Source organism: Ornithorhynchus anatinus, chromosome 1 (assembly GCF_004115215.2).
Source record: "Ornithorhynchus anatinus isolate Pmale09 chromosome 1, mOrnAna1.pri.v4, whole genome shotgun sequence".
NCBI classification, from domain to species: domain Eukaryota; kingdom Metazoa; phylum Chordata; class Mammalia; order Monotremata; family Ornithorhynchidae; genus Ornithorhynchus; species Ornithorhynchus anatinus.
Window position 1 is genome coordinate 129,356,147 of NC_041728.1, and position 22,491 is coordinate 129,378,637.

The 22,491-nt window shown below is 43.2% G+C and overlaps 1 protein-coding gene across 1 annotated transcript in view; it reads left to right on the plus strand.

The window, feature by feature from the left end:
- The window catches only part of NGEF (neuronal guanine nucleotide exchange factor), a 58,614-nt gene extending 36,430 nt beyond the window's left edge, over nt 1–22,184 (plus strand). Inside the window, exons 8-13 of the mRNA XM_029064225.2 lie at nt 7,188–7,277; nt 8,526–8,689; nt 14,212–14,367; nt 16,150–16,229; nt 17,109–17,213; nt 19,222–22,184. Of these exons, the coding sequence (XP_028920058.1) occupies nt 7,188–7,277; nt 8,526–8,689; nt 14,212–14,367; nt 16,150–16,229; nt 17,109–17,213; nt 19,222–19,412 (786 nt within the window). The 3' untranslated portion in view covers nt 19,413–22,184. The remainder of the gene's footprint in view (nt 1–7,187; nt 7,278–8,525; nt 8,690–14,211; nt 14,368–16,149; nt 16,230–17,108; nt 17,214–19,221) is intronic.
- Nucleotides 22,185–22,491: the final 307 nt, after the last annotated feature.

Here is a 22,491-nt window from a genome sequence, read left to right on the forward strand (position 1 = left end):
CTTCCTCCTCTCTCGCCCTGCTCCAGTCTATTCTTCACTCCGCTGCCTGGCTCATCTTCCTGCAGAAACGATCTGGGCATGTCACTCCCCTTCTTAAACAACTCCAGTGGTTGCCTATCGACCTCCGCTCCAAACAAAAACTCCTCACTCTAGGCTTCGAGGCTCTCCATCACCTTGCCCCTTCCTACCTCTCCTACCTTCTCTCTTTCTACCACCCACCCCGCATGCTCCGCTCCTCCGCCGCCCACCTCCTCACCGTCCCTCGGTCTCGCCTATCCCGCCGTCGACCCCTGGGCCACGTCCTCCCGCGGTCCCGGAATGCCCTCCCTCCTCACCTCCGCCAAACTGATTCTCTTCCCCTCTTCAAAACCCTACTTAAAACTCACCTCCTCCAAAAGGCCTTCCCAGACTGAGCTCCTCTTCTCCCTCTACCCCCCCCCCCCTTCACCTCTCCCTAGCTAACCCCTCTTTTCCCCCTTTCCCTCTGCTCCTCCCCCTCTCCCTTCCCATCCCCTCAGCACTGTACTTGTCCGCTCAACTGTATATATTTCCCTTACCCTATTTATTTTGTTAATAAATTGTACATCGCCTTGATTCTATTTAGTTGCCATTGTTTTTACGAGATGTTCTTCTAATAATAATGTTGGTATTTGTTAAGCGCTTACTATGTGCAGAGCACTGTTCTAAGTGCTGGGGTAGACACAGGGGAATCAGGTTGTCCCATATGGGGCTCACAGTCTTAATCCCCATTTTACAGATGAGGGAACTGAGGCACAGAGAAGTTAAATGACTTGCCCACAGTCACATAGCTGACAAGTGGCAGAGCTGGGATTCGAACTCATGAGCCCTGACTCCAAAGCCCGTGCTCTTTCCATTGCGCCACGCTGCTTCTCCCTGCTTCTCCACGCTGTTCTTCCCCTCGACTCTATTGCCATTGTTCTTGTCTGTCCGTCTCCCCCGATTAGACTGTAAGCCCGTCAAACGGCAGGGACTGTCTCTATCTGTTGCCAACTTGTTCATTCCAAGCGCTTAGTACAGTGCTCTGCACATAGTAAGCGCTCAATAAATACTATTGAATGAATGAATGAACACAGAGTACAGTGATCTGCACAGAGTAAGTGCTCAAATGATTGCTTAAGTACCATAATTATTTTTGTTATTATTATTCTGCTCTGGGCCAGTACCAAATACCATTTGTTTCACTGGTCTCCGCCATAGTTGCATAGTCTGACTGTCTCACCCTTGATAGCATCATCTTTGAACCTGAAGACAACATACAAGAGTTTGTTTAATTATCTGCAACCAAAGGTCTGTGAGAAGGAAGAATTCATTTTCTGAGCAAAAATAACCATTTGGCTTAGTTCAACAGTTTCATAGAATGGAGCTTTTTATGAGTTAAGAATACTAAAGCTAGCATGGTGCTTCTGTCCCAGGAGACCTGATGGTATCTTTGAACAATGAAATTATGCAAGTGATTTTCACACAGATTGCCAGGGCAGAGTACAGATTTGGAGTACATTCCCAGGAGATTGAGGTAGATGCCTTTGATTTTGAGATTTTTCTTGGCAAACCCATGGTCCTACTGGCACTCCTTAAGGACAAGTAGGGATATTTTCTATTTGTAGAGATCTCATGTCCTAAGGGAGGAGGCTGAAGTTTAGCATACCATTTATGGATTTTGAAGTGGGGGGGAGGGGTTGTTTTTTGGCTAAATCTGTTTGGGTTTTAAGTTTCTTTGATGTTAAGAATCACACCTTCCTCCCAACCTCCCCCCCACCCACCTCTATCTTTGCCCCCTCAAACACAGCAAATTCTAAAATGGAAACAAATAGAATCAGGGCGATTTTCATCTCAACAGTTGTGCCTAACTACACCTAAACAGACGTTGCTAGGCTTTGATGCTGCAATGTAAGACTCACAAGAGAAAAAAAACTCCTATTTCTAGATCATAATCCAAGATAATACTGAGCTTCTCTCTTTATGGAAAGGAAAAACATTTTGAAAATAGCATGTCTTTAAAACGTTTTCAAGAATAGAACTGAAATATACATCTTTAATTCTTGATTCAGCAAATGTGTATCTTAATTGTTTATTCTTAATTTCTACATTTCAGCAGTATTAATTCAGTACCACCAATTAAGACATTTTCCCCTCAGTGGCTGAAGTGTACAAATGGTTCAGACAGGCCTGAAGAAAGGAATATTTGTGCCTGATGCTTTTAGGTCTGTGATTTTAGTTATTCAAAGGCATTTAACTCGGCCCAGTGATTTCTGAATAACAGCAGAAATGGGGTTTTGTATAAAGGCTATAAAGAGACTAGGGATGGGCTAAGGTCAGGAGTTGGGTTGGGGTGATGGAAGTAATAATAGCAAAATGGAAAAGATAATGGGAGGGTTGTCAGGTAAGAGCAGCACACTGGGAATGTAGAGGTGGAATTTATTTGCTTCTGAGAGGTTGGTTTGTTGCAGTTTGTAACTGTGGCCTCCCTAAGAGGCAATAATCGCTCGTGTTCTGATATGTGAAGGTAAGGTTCAGGGTGATGGGTGGCAGTGGTGTATTTGTTTGGATGTGTCAGAGGGAGCAGAGAGAGGGAGGAAGGTAATTTATAAAAGTTATATTTTGAATCCTAAAGAAAGTGAAATTCCAGCCCAGGAAATTCTTTGAGAAGGACAGCAGAGGGACAGACAGACAGGTGTTAGAATGATAGATCAGTTTAGTGTCACCTGGTGTGATTTTCCTTGGGTTGTCCCATTTCCATTTAAAGAAAAATAGAAACTGGGAGGAGGAGGCTGAGTTTTAGATACCAAGATGAGATTAGCTTCTTTTCTCCTTCCTCCTGCTGGTTAGGAATGCTCCAAAACGTGAGCAACATCAGCATATGATAGTTAAAATAGGTGAGTCAGTTGCTCCACTTCTGTTTCTACCTCCCACCTGCAAAACTTGACCTCTAACTCCTGGTTTCACTTGGTTCTCTTAATTCCACAGTTCCATCCTCCTTGATTCTCTTAAATAACATGATGCATTCTATCTTCACAACATCTCTAAAATCTACCCTTTCCCCTCCATCCAAACTTCTACCTTGCTGATCCAAGCATTTGTGCCATCCCACCTTGACTATTGCATCAGTCCTTTTTTTTAGTGGTATTTATGGCACTCCAAGTGCTGGAGTAGATACAAGCTAATCAGATTGAATACAGTCCATGTCCCCCTTAGGGTTTACAGTCTTAATCCCCACTTTACAGATGTTACTGAGGTATAGAGAAGTTAAATGGCTTGCCCAATGTCACACAGCAGACACGTGACAGAACCAGGCTTAGAACCCAGGTCCTATGACTCCCAGGCCCCTCCTCTTTCCACTCGGCCTGCTGCTTCTCTGTGTAGATAGACTTTTTCTATGCCTGGAACTTGAGTGTCTTTGGGATTCAATCTGAGTGTCTGCAACTTTCCACAAATCTGCATTTATCAGTTTGTATCGGTATATCAGGGTTTACATGGTACCATGTTGATGGTGTTTCCAGGGGACAGGGTGAATTTAACCTGTGATCAATTACTGTTTAAGAGGAGGAAATTGAGGTTTGGAAAGTACTTAGAAGTAGGGAAGGTGGGTCCAGAAATTGGCTTGAGTTTGGATTACCTCAAAATGAAGCTGGCTCTTGATTCTTTTGCAGGGTACCAGTTTCCTGTTCAAGAAGCTCAGGTCTGAACTGGGGAGAAAATCATACATGAAAGGAGGATAAGACAGAAGGAATACAATCCAAATATCAAAATGTCAAGGAGACCCATTTTTCATAGTTAATTTCATATTTATTCACATTTTCCAGAATCACAGTACAGAGTCGCTTTGGCTCTGTAGGTTATTGTGCTTCATTTGCCTACTAAGATTGAGACAAAGCAGGCTTACACATTTACCTAAGTTTCATGTTCTCATTAGTTTGTCATTGGTTCAATATCAAATCTATGCATAAAATGTGCTGCACCAGAAGGCATTTTATTTTGTGGGGGGTTTTCCCTTCCCTGTTCCTTGGATTTGTTTCCTTACCCATTTTGTCTCCATCAGCAAACCACATGTTGATCAAAAGCTGAACTGTTGACTTTTTTCTTTTAATTCGGGAAAGAAATTCAGCAGGCTGCAAAGACAAGAGAAGAGGATCTTTCAGTCCCCTTCCAGCTTTAGAATTCCAATATTTTTTTCAAATATTTCTTCTTTTTGGAATAGGACAGAAACATTTAGGTTGAAGCTATTTTGCTAATTTTTTTTCCCCATTGTGTCATTGATGACCTTGGAAAGAACCTTCTTAGGAGAGAAAAAGATGTAAAAAATTGTAGAAAATCAAGGAGGGAGCTGAAGGAGAGGAAGTAAAGTCAATGCATCTATATAAACCATTCAGTGAGTTAAGACAGAAATGGGAGGAGGAAAATGCAACAGAACTGGGTGGTTTGGTGGGAAGATAAGGGAGACTTGGACATGTTTGAAGGCAGCGGAGAAGGAGCCACCATAGTGCACAGTTGGAAGTGAAAGTTAGAAAGCGTGCAAGTATTTTCAGGTGAGAAGGAATGGAGTACAAGGAGCAGGTGGAGGGGTTGATTTTGAAAGCAGGTGGGGAGATCTCCTCTTGAGAGATGGCTGAGAAGGATGAAAGAGTGGGGATGGGAGGGAACTGAAGAGGTGATACTTGGGTGAGGGGAGACTTATACCTCACTGGAGATTTTGATTTTTGTCAGCAAAATATTTGGTAAGGATATCGGGATGAGATAGAGGATGGGGGACACTGGAAATATGAGTAAAAGGTTTGGAATCGTTGATGGGTGTAAATGAGCATGGGATTCTGTGAGGGAGAAGGAGTTGTGATGCTGAGTGGAAGAGAGGGTAGAGTTTTTTATAATAAAGGATGAATTTGAAGTGGCTGAAGTTGACCAGCTGCCTTGTTTCTTGCCAACAGCACACGCTCAGGAATGGGGAAAATGCACTGTGGAGGAATTAAACTAGAATTTTTGACTTTTTAAATCATAAGTAGACAGGATAAGAATGGTAATGATTTGATCTTTTTCTGCCTGAGCTATAATTGAACAGCTGATTTGGGAAGAGTCCCTAACTCTAGACTGTAAGCTTCTTGTGAGCAGGGAACATGTTTATCAACTCTGGTATATTAGACACTCCCAAGTGCTCAGTTCAGTGCTCTGCACACAGTAAGTGCTCAGTAAATACAAATGATCGATTTCCTATGTCTCAAGAGAAATTTTTGCTCTTGAACTCTTGAAGTGAGGGAGAAAGTTTTGTTGGAAAAGAGTTCTATTTTTCCCTTCTTCTCTACTTGCATTTTGGGGACTTGGATTTTCCTTTAAGTTTTAAAATGATGATGTTCCATACTCTCTAATGCTACCTTACCTTTTAGCCAGACTTCCACTGATGAGTTTGGGGGGATCTGACCCTTGAAACAATTTAATGGTTGAATGTCCTGAGTCAATTAGTCTACACTTACTGTATGCAGAGCACAGTACTCTGCACTTAGAAATGCCCACCTCTGCATCCAACCATTGGCTTTACTCAGTCACCTTGTCCCTTCCTACCTTACCTCTCTGTTTTCCTTCTACAACTCAGCCTGCACGCTTTGCTCCTCTATTGCCAACCTTTACTCACTGCACCTCAATCTCATCCATCTCACTGCCGACCTCTCACCCATGTCCTGCCTCTGACTTGTAATACTCTCCCTCTTCTTATCCAACAGATGACCACTCTCCCCACCTTCCAAGCTTTATTAAAAGCTCATCTCCTTCAAGAGGCCTTCCTCTGACTGAGCCCCTATTTCCTCTTCTCCCACTCTCTTCTGCATCACCCTTGCATTTAAATTTGCCCCCTTTATTCACCCCTCTCTTAGTCCTACAGCACTTATGTACATAGCTGTAACTTTTATTTATATTGGCCTACCCCTCTAGACCATGCACTCATTATGGGCAGGAAATGTGTCTACCCTCTCTGTTATGGTGTACTTTCCCAAGCACATAAAAAAGTGTTCTTCACACAGTGCTCAATAACTACGATAGCTTGGAAGAATACAATAGAGCTGATAGATACGTTCCCTGCCCACAGTGAGCTTACAGCCTACAGGGGGAGATGGACAGTAATATAAGTAATTTACGGATATATACCTAAGTTCTATGGGGCTGAGGGTGGGCCAGATACTGTGGAAGGAAACTTCAAGGACTTAGTGTTGTGCTTCAAAAGGGTATGTCAGAGAGGAGTTCTAGCACTAGTAGGAAGTGGTGGTTGATGAGCAGTTTCCTCTGTTATTCAAGGCCAGCTCAACTTTAAACAATGCAGGGTTTCTTTACAGTTGGTTCAGCATCCTAGCTTCACACGTGATCGAAGAGCACAGATTATTATATATACCTTAATACAAACAGCGGTAAATTCTACATCATGGGGTAATTATTAGGGCCTGCCTGGTTGTCTCCATTATAAGTATCTGGTAGGCAAACACTTGTGATAAGCAGGTTAGAAATCCTGATGCATGCGGTTTCTTCTGTCTCAAGAAACTTCCTGATAGATACCTAGATAGGACAGAACAAAGGACTCTAGTTATTCTCATTTGCTTAGACAAGGTAGGAGACAATCAAGCCTAGAAACAAAACAGCACTGAGGGAAAGGTTGAATGAGAAAGGGATAATGCAAGGCCTAGACCACTGTACTTCCACAATACCAAATGCCCAAAGTGCATAGCTGATGCAGAAGGGAGAGGGAGTCAGAGGATAGAGGGCTTAATCTGGGCAGGCCTCCTGAATCCAAACTACCCCCTCTTTCCCTTTAAAAGTTGCTTGGGAGCCATCCCTAGGTAAAGAAGTCTTCAGTTAGTGATACAAACTTAAAGGATTGGATCCAATTGCACCCTTAACCTAATCTAGATTTAACCTAGTGTCAGAGATTGTGGGATTTATTTCCAAAGTGACTACAATGTCAAAAGTAAAAACTTGGTTATCTGAGGGGGCATTTATTGGTTTGGTTTATTTTTCAGTAAATCTTATCAGTAGAGTAAGAATTAGAAATTCTCATCTTTTTAGTTTTTCTCACTGCATAATGGGCCTCTCCATTGTTTTTATGTCCGGAGGGCATCTGGAACCCTGCTGGTTGAGACTTTTATATATACATATATAGCACTTATTTTGCTCTCTCCCTGCTTTTATTTTTCCAGGTGGTGAAGGCATGCAACGAGGGTGTTAGGAAGATGAGTCGGACTGAACAGATGATTAGTATTCAGAAGAAAATGGAGTTTAAGATCAAGGTATCCATAAATTCTTACTGAGTCCCCGAATGAAATAGACATCTTAGTCCCATTAATCTCTAGGCAGAATCCGAATCTAAATTATCCCCAATAAAATGGCATTAAACATTCCCTTTTGTATTTTCTCAGAGAGCAGTTTATGCTTTGCTCTCACTTTTATTTCAGGATTTAGAAGACCCTTTCATATTAGTGTGTTCTTCATATTAATTGTTATCGCAAGCACTTCTTGAGCACCGAGTGAATGTCTCACTCTGTACCTGGTATTATTGATGTTCTAATGGCTCCTCCACTTACCTGCTGTGTGACCTTGGGCAAATAACCTAATTTCCCTGTGCCTCAATACCCTCATCTGCAAAGCAGGAATTCAGTACTTGTTCTCGTTCCTGCTTTGAATGTGAGCCCTATGTGGGAACCGATTATCTTGTATCTACCCCACATTTTATACAGTGCTTGACACATAGTAATAGCTTTAATATTATTGTTATTATTTTCAACTGTATTAGATTTACTGTCTCCTTTATTTTGGGCTTTGGTTCTTTGAGGACTCTATATCCTACCCTTCCTAGGTCAAAAAGCTGATTAGATAGCCTAGTCACATGTCCTTCGTTATCATTCTGATACTAATGTTGGTATTTGTTAAGTGCTTACTATGTGCCAAGCACTGTTTTAAGTGCTGGGGCAGACATGGGGTAACCACAGTGTCCCACATGAGGTTCACAGTCTTAATTCCTATTTTACATTTGAGGTAACTGAGGCAGGAAGAAGTTAAGCAACTTGCCCAAAGTCACCCAGCTGACAGGTGGTGGAGCCGGGATTAGAACCCATGACCCTTGACTCCTAAGCCCAGGCTCTTTACACTGAGCCACATTCCCTCATCTATACTATGATGCAGTAAAATAGAGAGAGAGGGGCAGTGTGTTTGCTGTTAGGTTTACTGGGGTGGTGTTACGGTACTTTAACTGATACAGTTCTAGGGTTCTATTTTAATAAGACCCGAAGCTATCCTTATGTTTGTTTTCATTATAGTAACCCCATCCCACTTTTCCATAATGACATAAATAGTCCTCCAAGTTCTGATCCCTCGGTGATTAATTGCCAGCTATCTGATGTTCCTTTGGGAGTCGCAATTATTCTGATTCCTGGATTTTTTTAATCTTCTTCCCCTCTCTCTTTCTCTCTCTCTTTCTCATACACACTCTCACACACACACACACACACACACAATCCCTCTCTCCTGCTCTCATGTAGTCTGTACCCATCATCTCTCACTCACGCTGGCTGCTAAAGCAGGGAGAACTGCAGCAGATGGCCGGCCCTAAGACATCACGTACCCTCCGCACGAAGAAACTCTTCAGAGAAATCTATTTGTTCTTGTTCAACGACCTTCTTGTAATCTGTAGGCAAATTCCCGGGTGAGTCCAAAATGTGAAAGGTATGGTTTTAACTTGCTTTTGTTTTTGTTTTAATTTAATCCTCATGTGGTCACATAAAATGATTCTCAACAGGATACTGCTAAAATTTCCCTGGTGTACCTAGAAAATTTCCAGCTTTTGGCTGTCTTTGGAACTTGCTTGTGCCCTTGGGAATCAAATAAAAATTGGAAACCTGTGGAAATAAGAACCTCACCACAACCAAGTAGACTGAATATCCACTGGCTTCCCAGTCCCATAGGATTTTTGAAGGAGTAGGGAACTGGGCCTCTCCCCTGGGCCACTATTTTTTATTTTATTTTATTTTATTTTAGGCCTCCAACCAAAACCATTGGGAAACATTGCTCTAGACAGTACCTTTTTTGAATGAGGGGAAAGCTATCTGCAAATGGATAGCAATACTCCAAAGTTACCCATAATGATAGCTTGATTATTGATAATTGATGTCAATAGTCAATTGATGTAATTAGTCAATATTGACTATTGATATTTAAATGTAAATTGATAATAAAGTTCTAAGGGTTGTCAGTAGTAATGAAAGTGCTAGGGGTTACTATGGATGCCTAATTGATGAAATGTTCTTACTCTTGTTTGTAAATTTTGTGTCTCTCTTCCACTAGCAGAGATCATGTTTGTCTACCTCTGTTTTATTTTCTCAAATGCTTACTGTAGTGTTCGGCATAGAGTAGGTGCTTAGCAAATACTATAGATTGCTTTCCACTTATTTGCCACTTTAGGAGGGCAGAGGATTCCTTTTAAGGACACAAAATCTCAAACAGGGTCTCCATCCCAGATGAAAACTGGTGTCAGTTGTCAAGGATAGACCAGCAGACTGTAATGCAGTCAAGAAAGGAGAGGCTGTTTTTAAGCAAAAAACTTTGTTAGGAACAAAAGACAGAGAAAGGGTGAAAATAGAACCTTGTAGGGCAAACATCAGTCATGACAGCAGAACGAGGAAGGGATAGGATGTCCTTCATTGGCCCGTACAGTCACACTCGCCCTCATAGATGAATTTCACCCTCAAAAATGTCTTCCTCAAATATGCAAAGAAGACAGCACTGTCAGTGCAATTCAGCTGTGAGGGCGTGATTTGAAAAAGCCAATCTGAATTCTTGTTGTTACCAGTAAGGTTAATATCAACAGTTTAGATCTTTGGGTTAAAGAATTTTGCTCTTTAATGTACTGAGTTCTCCTAAGTCCTTTGTAAGGCTCTCTGCACTAAAGAAGTGCTCAAATACCATTGACTGATTAAAACTTGAGTCACTCTTTGTATTGCTATAGAGTAATAATAATAATGATGGTATTGAAGTGCTTACTGTGTGCCAAACACTGTTCTAAGTGCTGGGGTAGATACAGGGTAATCAGGTTATCCCACGTGGGGCTCACACTTTTAATCCCCATTTTACAGATGAGGTAACTGAGGCACAGAGAAGTTAAGTGACTTGTCCAAGGTCACACAGCAGCCAGGTGGCAGTGGCGGGATTAGAACCTGCATCCTCTGACTCCCAAGCCCGCGCTCTTTCCACTAAGCCACGCTGCTTCTCAAACTCTCCCAAGCTCTTAGTATAGTGCTGAGCACAAACTAAGTGCTCAGTAAATACCACTGATTGATCAACATACTCTATTGATCTGAGTAAGAGTGGATGAGTGGTTCATGATGAGAAAGTTGCCCTGGCCAGGGTATGAATGTCTCTGGTTTCTAGGCACTTAACCTTGCCCAGTATTAGCTTATAAACATTTCATATACCTCGGTTTAGGAAGCAGTAGGAATGGTAACACTGATCTTTTCCAGCTGAAGATGTGAACACTGGGCTTTTAAGTGATCATTTATATTTGTGAAACCAGGAATGCTTATCTGCAAGGTTTTTAGTAGTAAAAATTCACAGTTTTGGCTGGTGGGGTTTTGGCTGTCGTGGGACTACTGTGCTGTGAAGATAGCCCACGGTTTGCCCTTTGATCTCTCCCATTTAGCGAATGTACCAGTTGTCTGCTTGCCATGACAAACACCACCTCCTCCCTCTCAAATGAGGGACATGATCCCAAAATAAGTAATGGCACTTCATTGATTAGGGCATATTTGAAAGGAGAACATGAAATACATATGGGTTACTGCAGGTGTGTGGGGAGAGGTAGGGAGATCCGTATCGACCATTTGCCTGATTAACTGGTGTACTGCCGGGACCAGTTTGGAATGTGTCCGAGTTATGGCCAGTTCACCGGAGAATGGAGATACCTGTAAAGTTCTGATCCTGCAGCAGTTCTAGTGGAGCAAGGAGCCTCAGGAACAGATGGGTGCTTCTCTAAGATTCTGTCTAAGAAGCATTCACCAAAACCATGGTTTTGGTGTGGTGATATGTTCAAGACAGATTGGACAATGATTCAGATTTTTTTTAATGGTATTTGTTAAGCGCTCACTATGTGCCAGGCACTATATTAAACACTGGGGCAGATGCAAGCCGATCAAGTTAGGCACAGTCTGCGTCCCATATGAGGCTCACAGTCTTAATCCCCATTTTACAGAAAAGGTAACTGAAGCCCAGAGAAGTGAAGTCATTTGCCCAAGGACACACACAGACAAATGGCAGAGCGGGGATTTGAAATGAAGTTCTGACTCCCAGGCCGGTGGGCTGTCCCGTAGGCCATGCTGTTTTTCAGTCTACTTGCAGCAGAATAAGAAACATAATACACTCAGTACTGCCTGAGTGTGTGTTTTTAGTATGTTTTGGAAAGAACACTGTTACAGAATTAGGGTCTGTTCTTCTGACAGTGTGAGCCTGTATATATATAGTATGGCAGTGAGAAAGAAATAGTTGCAAAAATGCAAGCAGCATTGGACACTGCATACTTCAACACAGATTTTCTTTAATATGGCATTTTGCAAGCTATTAATGGGGATATAAATCAAGGTAAGAAATTTGCATGAACAGTACTAAGATACCAAGAAATTCACAGCTGTACAAACCCCCACAGACCCAAGGACTCCTATATTCTATTTGCAAACCTTATCAAAGCATTACTGGACCTGAACTCTGCCAAAATAAGTTTCTAATCTTCCAGGAAACTTCCTTAAAATGGCTCCTGGATAATTTCCCCTAAGGCTTTCTATGATTGTTCCTCCAAGGTGCATATTCAGAAAGACATCTTACAGGTATGGATTACTTTGCAAAGCCAGCACAGTATTATGAACTAACAATAAACCCAAAGAAGGCAAGTTATATACCAGTCTGCGCTTGAGGAGCCAGAAATACAACGTAAGATTTTCATTGGTAATACAGAACTTAATTTGGCTTTGAGGTAAAACAGTCTTCTTGGATGATCCATGCATCATGGAGTACTAATTCATTCATTCATTCAATCCTAGAACAGAGCAATGTACTAAGCGCTTGGGAGAGTACAGTAAGACAATAAGCAGACACATTCCCTTCCCACATTGAGCTTCAAGGCCACCCTGTCATGTGGGAGACTATCAAACTATGGGTCTGCAGTCATAATACAATCTGATATTTTGTAGGGCCGTGAGACCTAGAACTATCACAGAAAGGGAATCCAGAGAAATTCCACCACTGTTACTAAGTAACCCTATCTAACATCAAATGGCAAGACAGGATCACCAACAGTGCATTCAGCTCAGCTCTTTGGGGCGGGAAATGTGAGAAGAAATGTAAAATCAACCTGCCCGGCTCCTGCCTCACAATGAACTCATGATTTAAGTAGGAGGGGATACGCAACAAGAATGTAATCCAATCAATAACAAAAACAAGGTCACTCAAAGTGATCATCAGAAAATGTGTAATTTTTTTTTTAAATGGGGGGAAGGGGCATGATTTTCCAGCAGCAAACTGCACCAGGTAAATAGTTCTTAAAGAGAAACTGCCACAATCTTCCCAATTTCCAAAGCTGGTGAAAGTGACTCCCACCCACCCTGTGGGGTAGGGGGTGGGAGGAGATTTTCTTGTCACTCTCTCTGGATGAGGGAGACCCTGGTGCTCAAACTGTCCTCTGGGAGCTCTAAAATCCTATAGACTTGGGAATCCAGGTGTTAGCAGGAGACCTAATTGGTCACTGAATCAAAATAGGGCTTAGATGAGCAGTGAGAGCAGAATGATTTAAATTATCAGTTGTTTTTACTGAGCTTTGTCAGTAAAAACACCTTACCTCCGGCCTGGAATGCCCTCCCTCCTCAAACCAATTACTCCCCATAACACCCTCCTTTTCAAAGCCTTACTGATGGCACATCTCCTCCAAGAGGCCTTCCCAGACTGAGCCCTAATTTTCCTCATCTCCCACTCCCTTCTGGGTCACCCTGACTTGCTCTCTTTGCTCTTCCGCCCACCCTCCGCCCCACAGCACTAATGGTATAAATCTATATTTACACACGCTAAGCAGTATTAATAAATACAGTTGAATGAATGAATAAATTTTACTCTGTGTTTACCTCTGTACTAAAAGCTTGACACAGTACAACAGAGTTGGTAGACACCTGTCCACAGTGAGCTCACAGTGTAGAGGGATTAAAGACAGAAATAATTTCAAACATTGTGGCAAATCAGAGGCCTACTGGAATAGGACAGTATACATTCAGCCTGGTTTTCGGCAATTAGGAGAAGGGCTGCTTTCCTTGATCAGAGGCTTCAGGAAAATGCCAAGAGGTAGATTTGAAACCCAACAGTCACAGTAGGTGACAAACTGATCAGCTCAGCTAACGACTACGGTTATGTGCACATCGTATAGAGAAAATTGTTAGTCCAATGTGGATTAACTCTTTCCATCCCCTCACCCTCAAATATAAGAGCTATATACACTGAGTGTTTCTTATTGATTTTTTTTCTATAGGAGCACAGTTCCATCACAGTCCCTTACCTATCTGGAAAACAGAAAGTTTTGCTTTCTCCTCCCTCTTTTTTTTTTCCATCCGATGGCCACCTTTAGCATAAAACTCTGGCCCGCCTACACTCAAACTCTTGTCAGAATTTGTCATTTTGCAAAGTTTTCTCCTTAAAAGCTGGAAGCAGCATCCTCTTGCCTCTGCTCAGGGAAGGAAGTTTTCTTACCCACCCTCCCCCTCAACCTAAAACAAGTAAGAGGAAGGGTTGTGGGAGGAAATCTTGGTGTACCAGAAAATGTGCTGTGATGGGCTGCAAGGGTCTGGAATGCAGCACTACTGTTTCTAGGAGTGCCTAAGTAAGTAACAGCTCAATAAATACGATTGAATGAACAAACTTTCATTTACTCAGTTTTTTACCACTCCAGTAAGCACTCAATAAATACAATTGTATGAACAAACTTTCGTTTACTTAGTTTTTTACCACTCCATTCTCTCCTGTTGCTTTTTCACTAGTTTGCTAGTGAGAAAATGACAACAACAATTAGTCCATCTCAAACTTCAAAGTAAATGTATCTCTGCTCTATTGGAATAGTGCATTACTCAGCCATCTCAGGACTATCTAAGCAAAGGATCACCATGAGCTGTGAGTGACAGGTCTTCTTTTGTTTCTTGTACTTAGCGACAGGTACCAGGTATTTGACTCAGCACCTCGTGGCCTCCTCAGAGTGGAGGAATTGGAGGATCAGGGACAGACTCTGGCTAATGTCTTCATCTTGAGACTCCTTGAAAATGCAGATGACCGGGAGGCCAGCTACATGCTGAAGGCTTCATCACAGTGAGTAGTGAATACTGTAATTCTGTTTCCACATCACAGATGTTTCTGCAATCCCCCCCACCGTCACTTCAACCCCACCACAGACTGAGACAATCAATCATATTTACTGAGCACTTATTGTGTTCAGAGCACACATTTGCACATGAGTAAACGCTTACACATTTGACCCAATTCTTCTCTGTGTCCTCATTATGAGAATTTATGCTTCAAATCTGAGGGGTTTTTTTGCCTTGAACGATCAGTTTCAGCAATCAGAAGTGGACATTTTACAATTTAATTTAATCTTCACTTCATTTTGCAAGTGAAAACTGCTCTCAAACTGTTGCTTTCCTGCTCCTGGACCCAACCAGTGTTTACCTCTCCCAAACTATCCCTTGACCTAGCCTAGCAAATGACAGTGTTATCAGAAATCGATAGTTCTGAGTCACTGATCTGATCTGAAATCTAGTTAGGATGGTGAGCTGTGGCTCTACAAAGTAGCTTCAAATCATGTGACTATTCTGGGACAACAATAGCAGCCAACCACTTCAGCTCTAAACTGTGGGATAAAGTGGCAACTGTTTGGTCACAATAATAATAGTGATAATAGGGGTATTTGTTAAGAACCTGTGCTAAGCACTGCACTAAACATTGGGTAGAGATAAGATGATCAGTCTCTGACCCATATGAGATTCATAGTTTTAGTAGGAGATAAAACAATTATTGAATCCCTGTTTTACAGATGAGGAAACTGAGGCCCAGGGAAGTTAAATAACTTGTCGAAGGTTACACAGTAAGTAGGTGGCAGAGCCAGGATTAGAACCCAGATCCTCAGATTTACAGTCCCCTTTCAGGCTAAATATTATATGATAAAGACAGAGCCACACAGTCAACTACCTAGATAAGGTATAAAAGAGGATTTTCATTCATTCAGTCAGTCGCATCTATTGAGAGCTTACTGTGTGCAGAGCACTGTACTATGCGCTTGGGAAGTACAATTCAGCAACAAATAGAGACAATCCCTGCCCACAACAGGCTCAAAGTCTAGTAGGGATGCAGTTGGCATCATCAGCCAACAGAATTCATTCATTCAATAGTATTTATTGAGTGCTTACTGTGTGCAGAGCCTTGTACTGAGCGCTTGGAAAATACAATTCAGCAATAAAGAGAGACGATCCCTGCCCACACTGTGTTTACAATCTAGAACGGGGGAGAATTAGTAGAAATAATAACTCCAGGAATTCTAGGAACTGCAACAGCTGCAGGCTTTCTAACTTGTCCCCTAGTTTTTCACTTGCTGTTAATGTTTTACCAACAGCACTCCAGAGTCGCATGTTTAGTTGCTGCATGTGCAGTCCTGTTGTTCTGGGTGTCCTCCGTGACCTTCTCCTCTTCATTCCCTCCCCTGCCTCCCCTAAACACAAAAGGCAGTCTTGTCCCTGTGTTATCCCTCACTCAGGGGAATCACGGGCTTGCCCTTTTTGGCAAACTTCATTTAACCGGTCGGTTATGGTTCTACGAAGGGATTTGTCGTAATAGGTTTCTTTGGGCAGAACTTGAATTGAGCACTGAAAGGGATTGCTCACAGATCCTTCTAACATTAACTTTCCAAAGATACAGTAGTGGACATTTTACAGGTTGCTAAAGAAACTAAGGAACTGTAACCTAAAGCGGGCGAAGTTGGCATGCCACATTTAAAAATACAAACGAAGTCTTTTGGGCGAGCTTTTTGATGTGTGTGTCTCGTACTGGATGTGATTATATGTTTATATGATTATATGATATGTTTCCTTTCTATTATAGGAGCGAGATGAAACGTTGGATGACCTCCTTGGCCCCAAACCGAAGAACCAAGTTTGTTTCTTTCACATCCAGATTACTTGGTAAGACAGCCAATCCAGGGAAAGTGGTGAGCAGCGGTAGATAGGCTCGGCCTGAGTTCAATAAATTTTGATATTTTTATATCATTTTTAACCTAGGGTCTCAGAAATCCTATGTGTGTGGCAAAAACCATGTGTATCATATTGGGGCCGTAGTGCCAAATAAGAGCTCCACTCCCAAATCATTAAGAACACTCTTATGCCAGTGGAAGAAGTCGTCTTCCTAACTTCTGAGCATTCACGAGCTGAAGTGTTCTCTTCTCAAAACTTGAACCATTAGGGTCTTTGCAGGGCAGTCCATAATGCTGAGCCTAAGTCTGAGAATCAAAAGGTTAAGTGCTACAACTCTGCTATCAGCTTTTGTCCATGGGCAAGGCACTTGAACTCTCTGAACCTTGGTCTCCTACTCTGGTAAATAGGCATGCCCTGACTTTCAGTGATAGTGAAAGGGAAAAATGACTACAGTGTGGAAAATGACTAGGTCTTAAGGTGACGAGGATGTCTGGAACACAAAATGAAAGAAAATAGAAGTAACTTCAAATGTGTCTCTGGAGTAGGAGTCTACAGTGCAGACTCAGACGCCACGTCCTTTGTCAACAGCTCTCTCGGGAGAGCCACTTGCCTGGAAAACCTATGGAACGCTCTAATGATCCTCCCTGGGGGACAGAACCACCTTTCCCGCTGAATTGAAATATTTTTATAGTTGCTACAGGAATTTGGTATTGCCGTTTTTCTAAATAGCGCTCGCCACCCCCTGAGGGGTTGGATATATTCATCAGTAAAGGTACCGGGAGGATTCACGGTTTGCATTACTTAGGAAGCATAGCTCTTTGTGATTTAATTTCTTTTCCCCCCCTTCCTCTCCCTGTCTCCCAATGCCAGACTGTCCTCAGGTGCAGTGTGTCCATCCATATGTGGCTCAACAACCTGATGAGCTCTCCCTGGATTTGGCAGACATTCTGAACATCCTAGACAAGACGGATGATGGTAAGAACCGTGGAACTGTAGGTCCTGGTCATATTGTCATAGAAAGATCACTTTTTGTACCATCTTCTTCAGAAGTTCAGTGAGTTATTTGACTGAAAGTGATACATGGGTCTGAGTGATGGGAAAATAGACTAGTTTCAATCAGTCTTGCAGTTAAATATTGACCTTTTCAGTCAGTCAATTTAGCCAGTGGTATTTATGGAGCACCTACTGTGCTAGGGTCTCCACTTGTGATCCCAGTTCAGTCTTACCCGGATTTGGGAGGAGAGCGGGAAGCCAGGTCCTGCTGGAAGGAATAGTCTATGTGGTATATAAATCCAGCATATGGAAGGAGAGAAAGGAGGGGCTCAAGGAAGGGAAGTGTTTGGGCAGTTCTGCCTCTCCCTATAGGTCTCAAATCACCTATAGTTCAGGGCTAGGATAAAGTGAGAAGACCTTTGGTGCCTGATTGTTGTATGCCGTTTTTGCCAGTCAATCAATCGACCGTATTTATTGAGCACTTGCTTACTACGTGCAGAGCACTGTACTAAGTGCTTGGAAAATCCAATGTAATACATTTATGTCTGTGGAGAAGCAGCATGGCCTAGTAGAGAGAGCATGGGCCTAGGAGTCAGGAGGAGCTGGGTTCTAATCTCAGCTCCACTACTTGTCTGCTTGTGTGACCTTGGGCAAGTCACTTCACTTATCTGTGCCTCAGTTACCTCATCTGTATATTGGGGAATTAAGATTGTGAGCCTCATGTGGGACAGGGACTGCGTCCAACCTGATTATCTTGTATCTATCCTGGCACTTTAAACAGTGCTTGGCACACAGTGCTTAACAAATACCAGTACTATCATTATTATCACAGAGCATCGTATGCTTCGTAGAATACAATATAAGAGAGTTGGTAGGCAAGCCACCAAGTCCCTAATTCAAGGCAACTAAAATTCAGTTATCTGTTTAAAGCTTCACGTAGTGTAGTCAGCCTGATTATTATGCAGTTGCAAGAGTGTTAGCGAAAAGTCCCTTTATCCCTTTCAGTGCTCCCAGCCCTTGAGACTGTAAACTCACTGTGGGCAGGGACCCTGTCTGCTAATTTTGTTGCACTGTACTCTCCCAAGTGCTTAGTACAGTACTTTGCACATTGTAAGCACTCAGTATTGATAGGGCCCCATCACCTGGGTGTATCTTCTCCTGAAGGATGGTAGCCTTGGGGGGAAAGGGCCACCTCCTGAGGCCACCCCTCACCCCTGAAAACCTAAGCAATCAGTTTTTAGAGCATTTGATAACAGTTGCTTTTATTTTAGATGATTTTCTGATTGGCTCCTTGTGCACATTGACTGTGAACACGTTGCCGTAGAATAGTATTTATTGTGGAAACATCAAGGTGAAGTCGATTGCTTCAAAATCGAGTTCTGAGGGCCAGGTCTTTGGAGGAGTAGGTTTGAAACTCGGTCCCCACCTTGTGGCTAGTCACTGAAACAAGGCACGCTTGCTCCAGAAAAGTTGATTTCCCAGTTTCTTTTATTCATCCCAGAAATGTGGGCCAAACTGAAATATCTATTTTCCACTTTGAATGAGTGTTCCCAAATTGAGGAAATGAATTACTGAATTATTTTGTTTACCAATTGCTCTTCAAGATCAATTTTAAACTCAGAAACAGTAAGGAAAAATAATCATTAGCTTTCCCTGTCCAAGAAGACTCCCCCCAGCTTCCTCATCTGATTCCATTGCTCTCCTGTTCTGCTTTCCAGAGAAGCAGCATGACTCAGTGGAAAGAGCCCGGGCTTGGGAGTCAGAGGTCATGGGTTTGAATCCTGACTCTGCCCCTTGTCAGCTGTGTGACTGTGGACAAGTCACTTCGCTTCTCTGGGCCTCAGTTCCCTCATCTGTAAAATGGGGATGAACACTGTGAGCCTCAAGTGGGACAACCTCATTCCCCTGTACCTACCCCAGTGCTTAGAACAGTGCCCTGCACGTAGTAAGCGCTTAACAAATACCAACATTATTATTTCCCTCTTCTCAGGCTGGATTTTTGGGGAGCGTCTTCATGACCAGGAACGAGGCTGGTTCCCCAGCTCCATGGGGGAGGAGATCATGAACCCCAAGATAAGGTCACAGAATCTCAAGGAGTGTTTCAGAGTTCACAAGATGGACGACAGCCAACGCAACCAAAACAAAGACCGAAAGAAGCTGGGCAGTAGGAACCGGCAATGACCTCTATCCGATCCTGAGCCGTGACCTATGACTTCTAGGGACGGACCGAGCGCGGAGACTAAGGGCTGGGATGAAGGAGGTGGAGGAGTTGGTACTAAATAGGACTGGTCTCTTGGCATGTTTCTTGCACCCACCCCTAACCAAAGGGAAACTGCTCTGCTTAATGTGTACAAAGGTCAACCCTTCCACTCTTCATGCAGTGCTGCTGATTCCCGGCTCTTTCCGTGGCAGATACGAGGAAAGCAACAAGCAGAGTATATTGGAGTGCTGCATCACTGCCCTCTCCCCAGCTCTGTCTTCAGTAAGTGTGAGAAACCTTTCGTTGCATGGGCATGAGGGTGCTCTGCTGCCCTGAATAATCTCCCTGAGAGATGAGAAAACAAGCCCCCTGGAGCAGGTGGAACACACCTGCTGCTGAGAGCGTGACACAGCTAGATGATCCCGAGGGATCATGTCATAATATTTTCTTCAGTAAATACGGAGGAATAGCAAAGTTGCACTAAATTGTCCTGGCTACCCTAGAAACTGTTCGAATGTTCCCTGCCCTCAAATTTGAGATCGCCGTTTCAAGTCCCCAGACTCAAATGATCATTTGGTGATGCAGGTTCTTAGTCACTGACTCAAAGAGGGTCCCTGCAATAGATCAGGATCCTGCCCCTCACCCATCCACCCTCTTTTTTCTCTCTTGGGATTTTCCTCTTCCCTTTCCCTCCCCTCTGAGCCCAAAGGGCACTTCAGAAGCCCCCCGTGCAACTCTGACAGTCCCAACCAGCCCGGGAGATCCTGACTCCCATTCTCAGTGCATGACGGGCTCCAGAGGGGGTCAAGGTACGGAGTCCACATCACCGAAGAGTCCTGAGTGCGAATTATCAGGGTAGCAGAAACCCCAATGATGTCTAAGACCTACTTCCAGACACACTGACCACTACCAAAGCTATTTAATCAAGGCATGCTTCGCAATGAATATTGTACACCTGGAGAGATGGCCATGGCTCTCCACTATTGCTCTTTCAGTTTTAAAGGGTAACTTCTCTAGTCCTTCTGTCATGCACTATCTTTTTCAGGCAAGGTTTAAAGCCCGACATCTTCCCTAATCTAGGCCCTGCCTTGATTCCTGCCCTAAAAGGGAGGTTACGAAGCATTAATACAGGCTCAAATGTGACGTTTACTCTCTACGCATAAATACCAGCCTAGATCTCCATGTTTATGTTCACAGATGTCCGGTGAACCTTCAGCATAGCATATACTGTGTTACCAGTGGGCACTGGAACAGTCCAGCTACAGTGTTGGTCGCTGCCCTTCCTTGCCATTGTGTATTTTTTTAAATCAGCTTGTTGGTTTCATAAAAGATATTGCACATGTGAGAATGATGGAAAACAAATTAAGACTGTCGTCGTGTTGGGGGAAATGTCCCATGAACCCAGAGAATCCATCATAAAACACGCAGTGACCGTATTTTAAATAGTTGTACTTAACCTATATTGTTATGCTTTATCTTTAGATAACATAAAACAGGCCCGTTTCAAGAATATATTTTCTAAGCCGAAACTCGAACTTACCAGCAATATATTTTTGGAAGCGCGGGGTGGAATGAACGTAGACCGAGACCAAGGAGGTAGGCCAGGAGGTAATGAGGTCTGTCACGCCCGGCCCTAGGAAGGAGGGAGGGATGGTGTACAGTCACTTGGGAGGCAGGAAGCGCTAATCGAAACCTGGGCTCTCAAAGCTCCTATCACCTCTCCCCTGCCTGAGCTTTCTCCATAAGCCAGCCGAGCAACTCTGTGCATGAACTGCATGCTTATTAATTATGTAGGAAAATGAGCAGGGACTCCAAAAAAGGCTAAGAATCACAGGCCTCACAATCCTTTAGCATTTCTCTGCATTTCATGCAAGAAGAGAGCAATCAAACTTCAGGGAATTTAAAAAAAAAAAAATGGTTGCTAGAGAACAATCTTTCACAAAAGCCTCTCACCACATGGATATTTGAGCTGCTATTTTTATAACTGTTATATAAGTTCTTCTCCCTCCCCCAAGCACTCAGTGTGTTCACTCTAAACAGGGTTGCCAAATTTGGGGATCTGTCCATGTGTGTGAGACACAAAATCAGGGAAGTATTAGCCAGCTTTCCGACATGACACTCTACAGCTGTGTCTTCCGGGCACTCTGAGCTAATGCCACTGCTGGCTGATCTTGGTTCCAAGCCTAGTCAACCCACGTTCGAACCCGTGCTCTGATTCCGTCATTGGCCAGCACTGGCTGAAGCTGAGGACTCAGGTAGACTCCCCAGCACTCATTTAGCGGCGGATCCCCGGGTTAAACACCCACCTGAACCAAAAACCCGAAGGCCAAAGGACACATGGTGTTTTGGGGGCCGAATCGAAGAGCTTGTTCAAAACAGTTGCTTATCTTTTGTTTTTTTTTCCAGATTCAACTGGCTCTGAGTAGTTAGCACTTAGAAATCTGAGATGTCACTTTGGGTACATTTTAGGCTTTGAGCTGCACTGCACAACCTTTTCAGTTATTTCTTTTGGACTGTCTTTTTTCTTTTGGTTAAACGCCTTTCCTCATCTAGGTGTTAACTGCTGCGGTGTGTTGGTTTCAGGTAGTCTGATGATGTGTTCACACAGATCTGTTGAATAGATGCCCTTCTAGACCTGTATTGGGCTGCCTGACTGATATGGGGGAAGAAAAAAAAAACCCACCCTCTTTTGTTGTTGTTGTTCCTGTGATGAAAATATAGCTGAATGAAACTGTTTCAAAAGGCTGGATAGAGATGTTGTTGTGATCTCCCTTTCTTTGCTTTCGCCAGTCCTCCCTCTCCTGCTGCAGCGTTCCAAGAATTAGAGCCAGTATCTCACCGTGCTTACCTTCTTCACTGACCCAGGGTGGTCAGTATAGAATAGAGCCTTTCTGTTTTCTAAGTTGTTACTCTCAGGTGCTCATCAACTTCTTTTGTTTTATGTGAGGGCAGTTGGGAACCACATCTACCTTCCTGGCCTCAGTAAAGAGGACCAAATTGCTTGGCCAAGCAGATCTCCTTTTCCTTCGCCTCCTTCCCATCCCCCTACCCAGAAAGGGG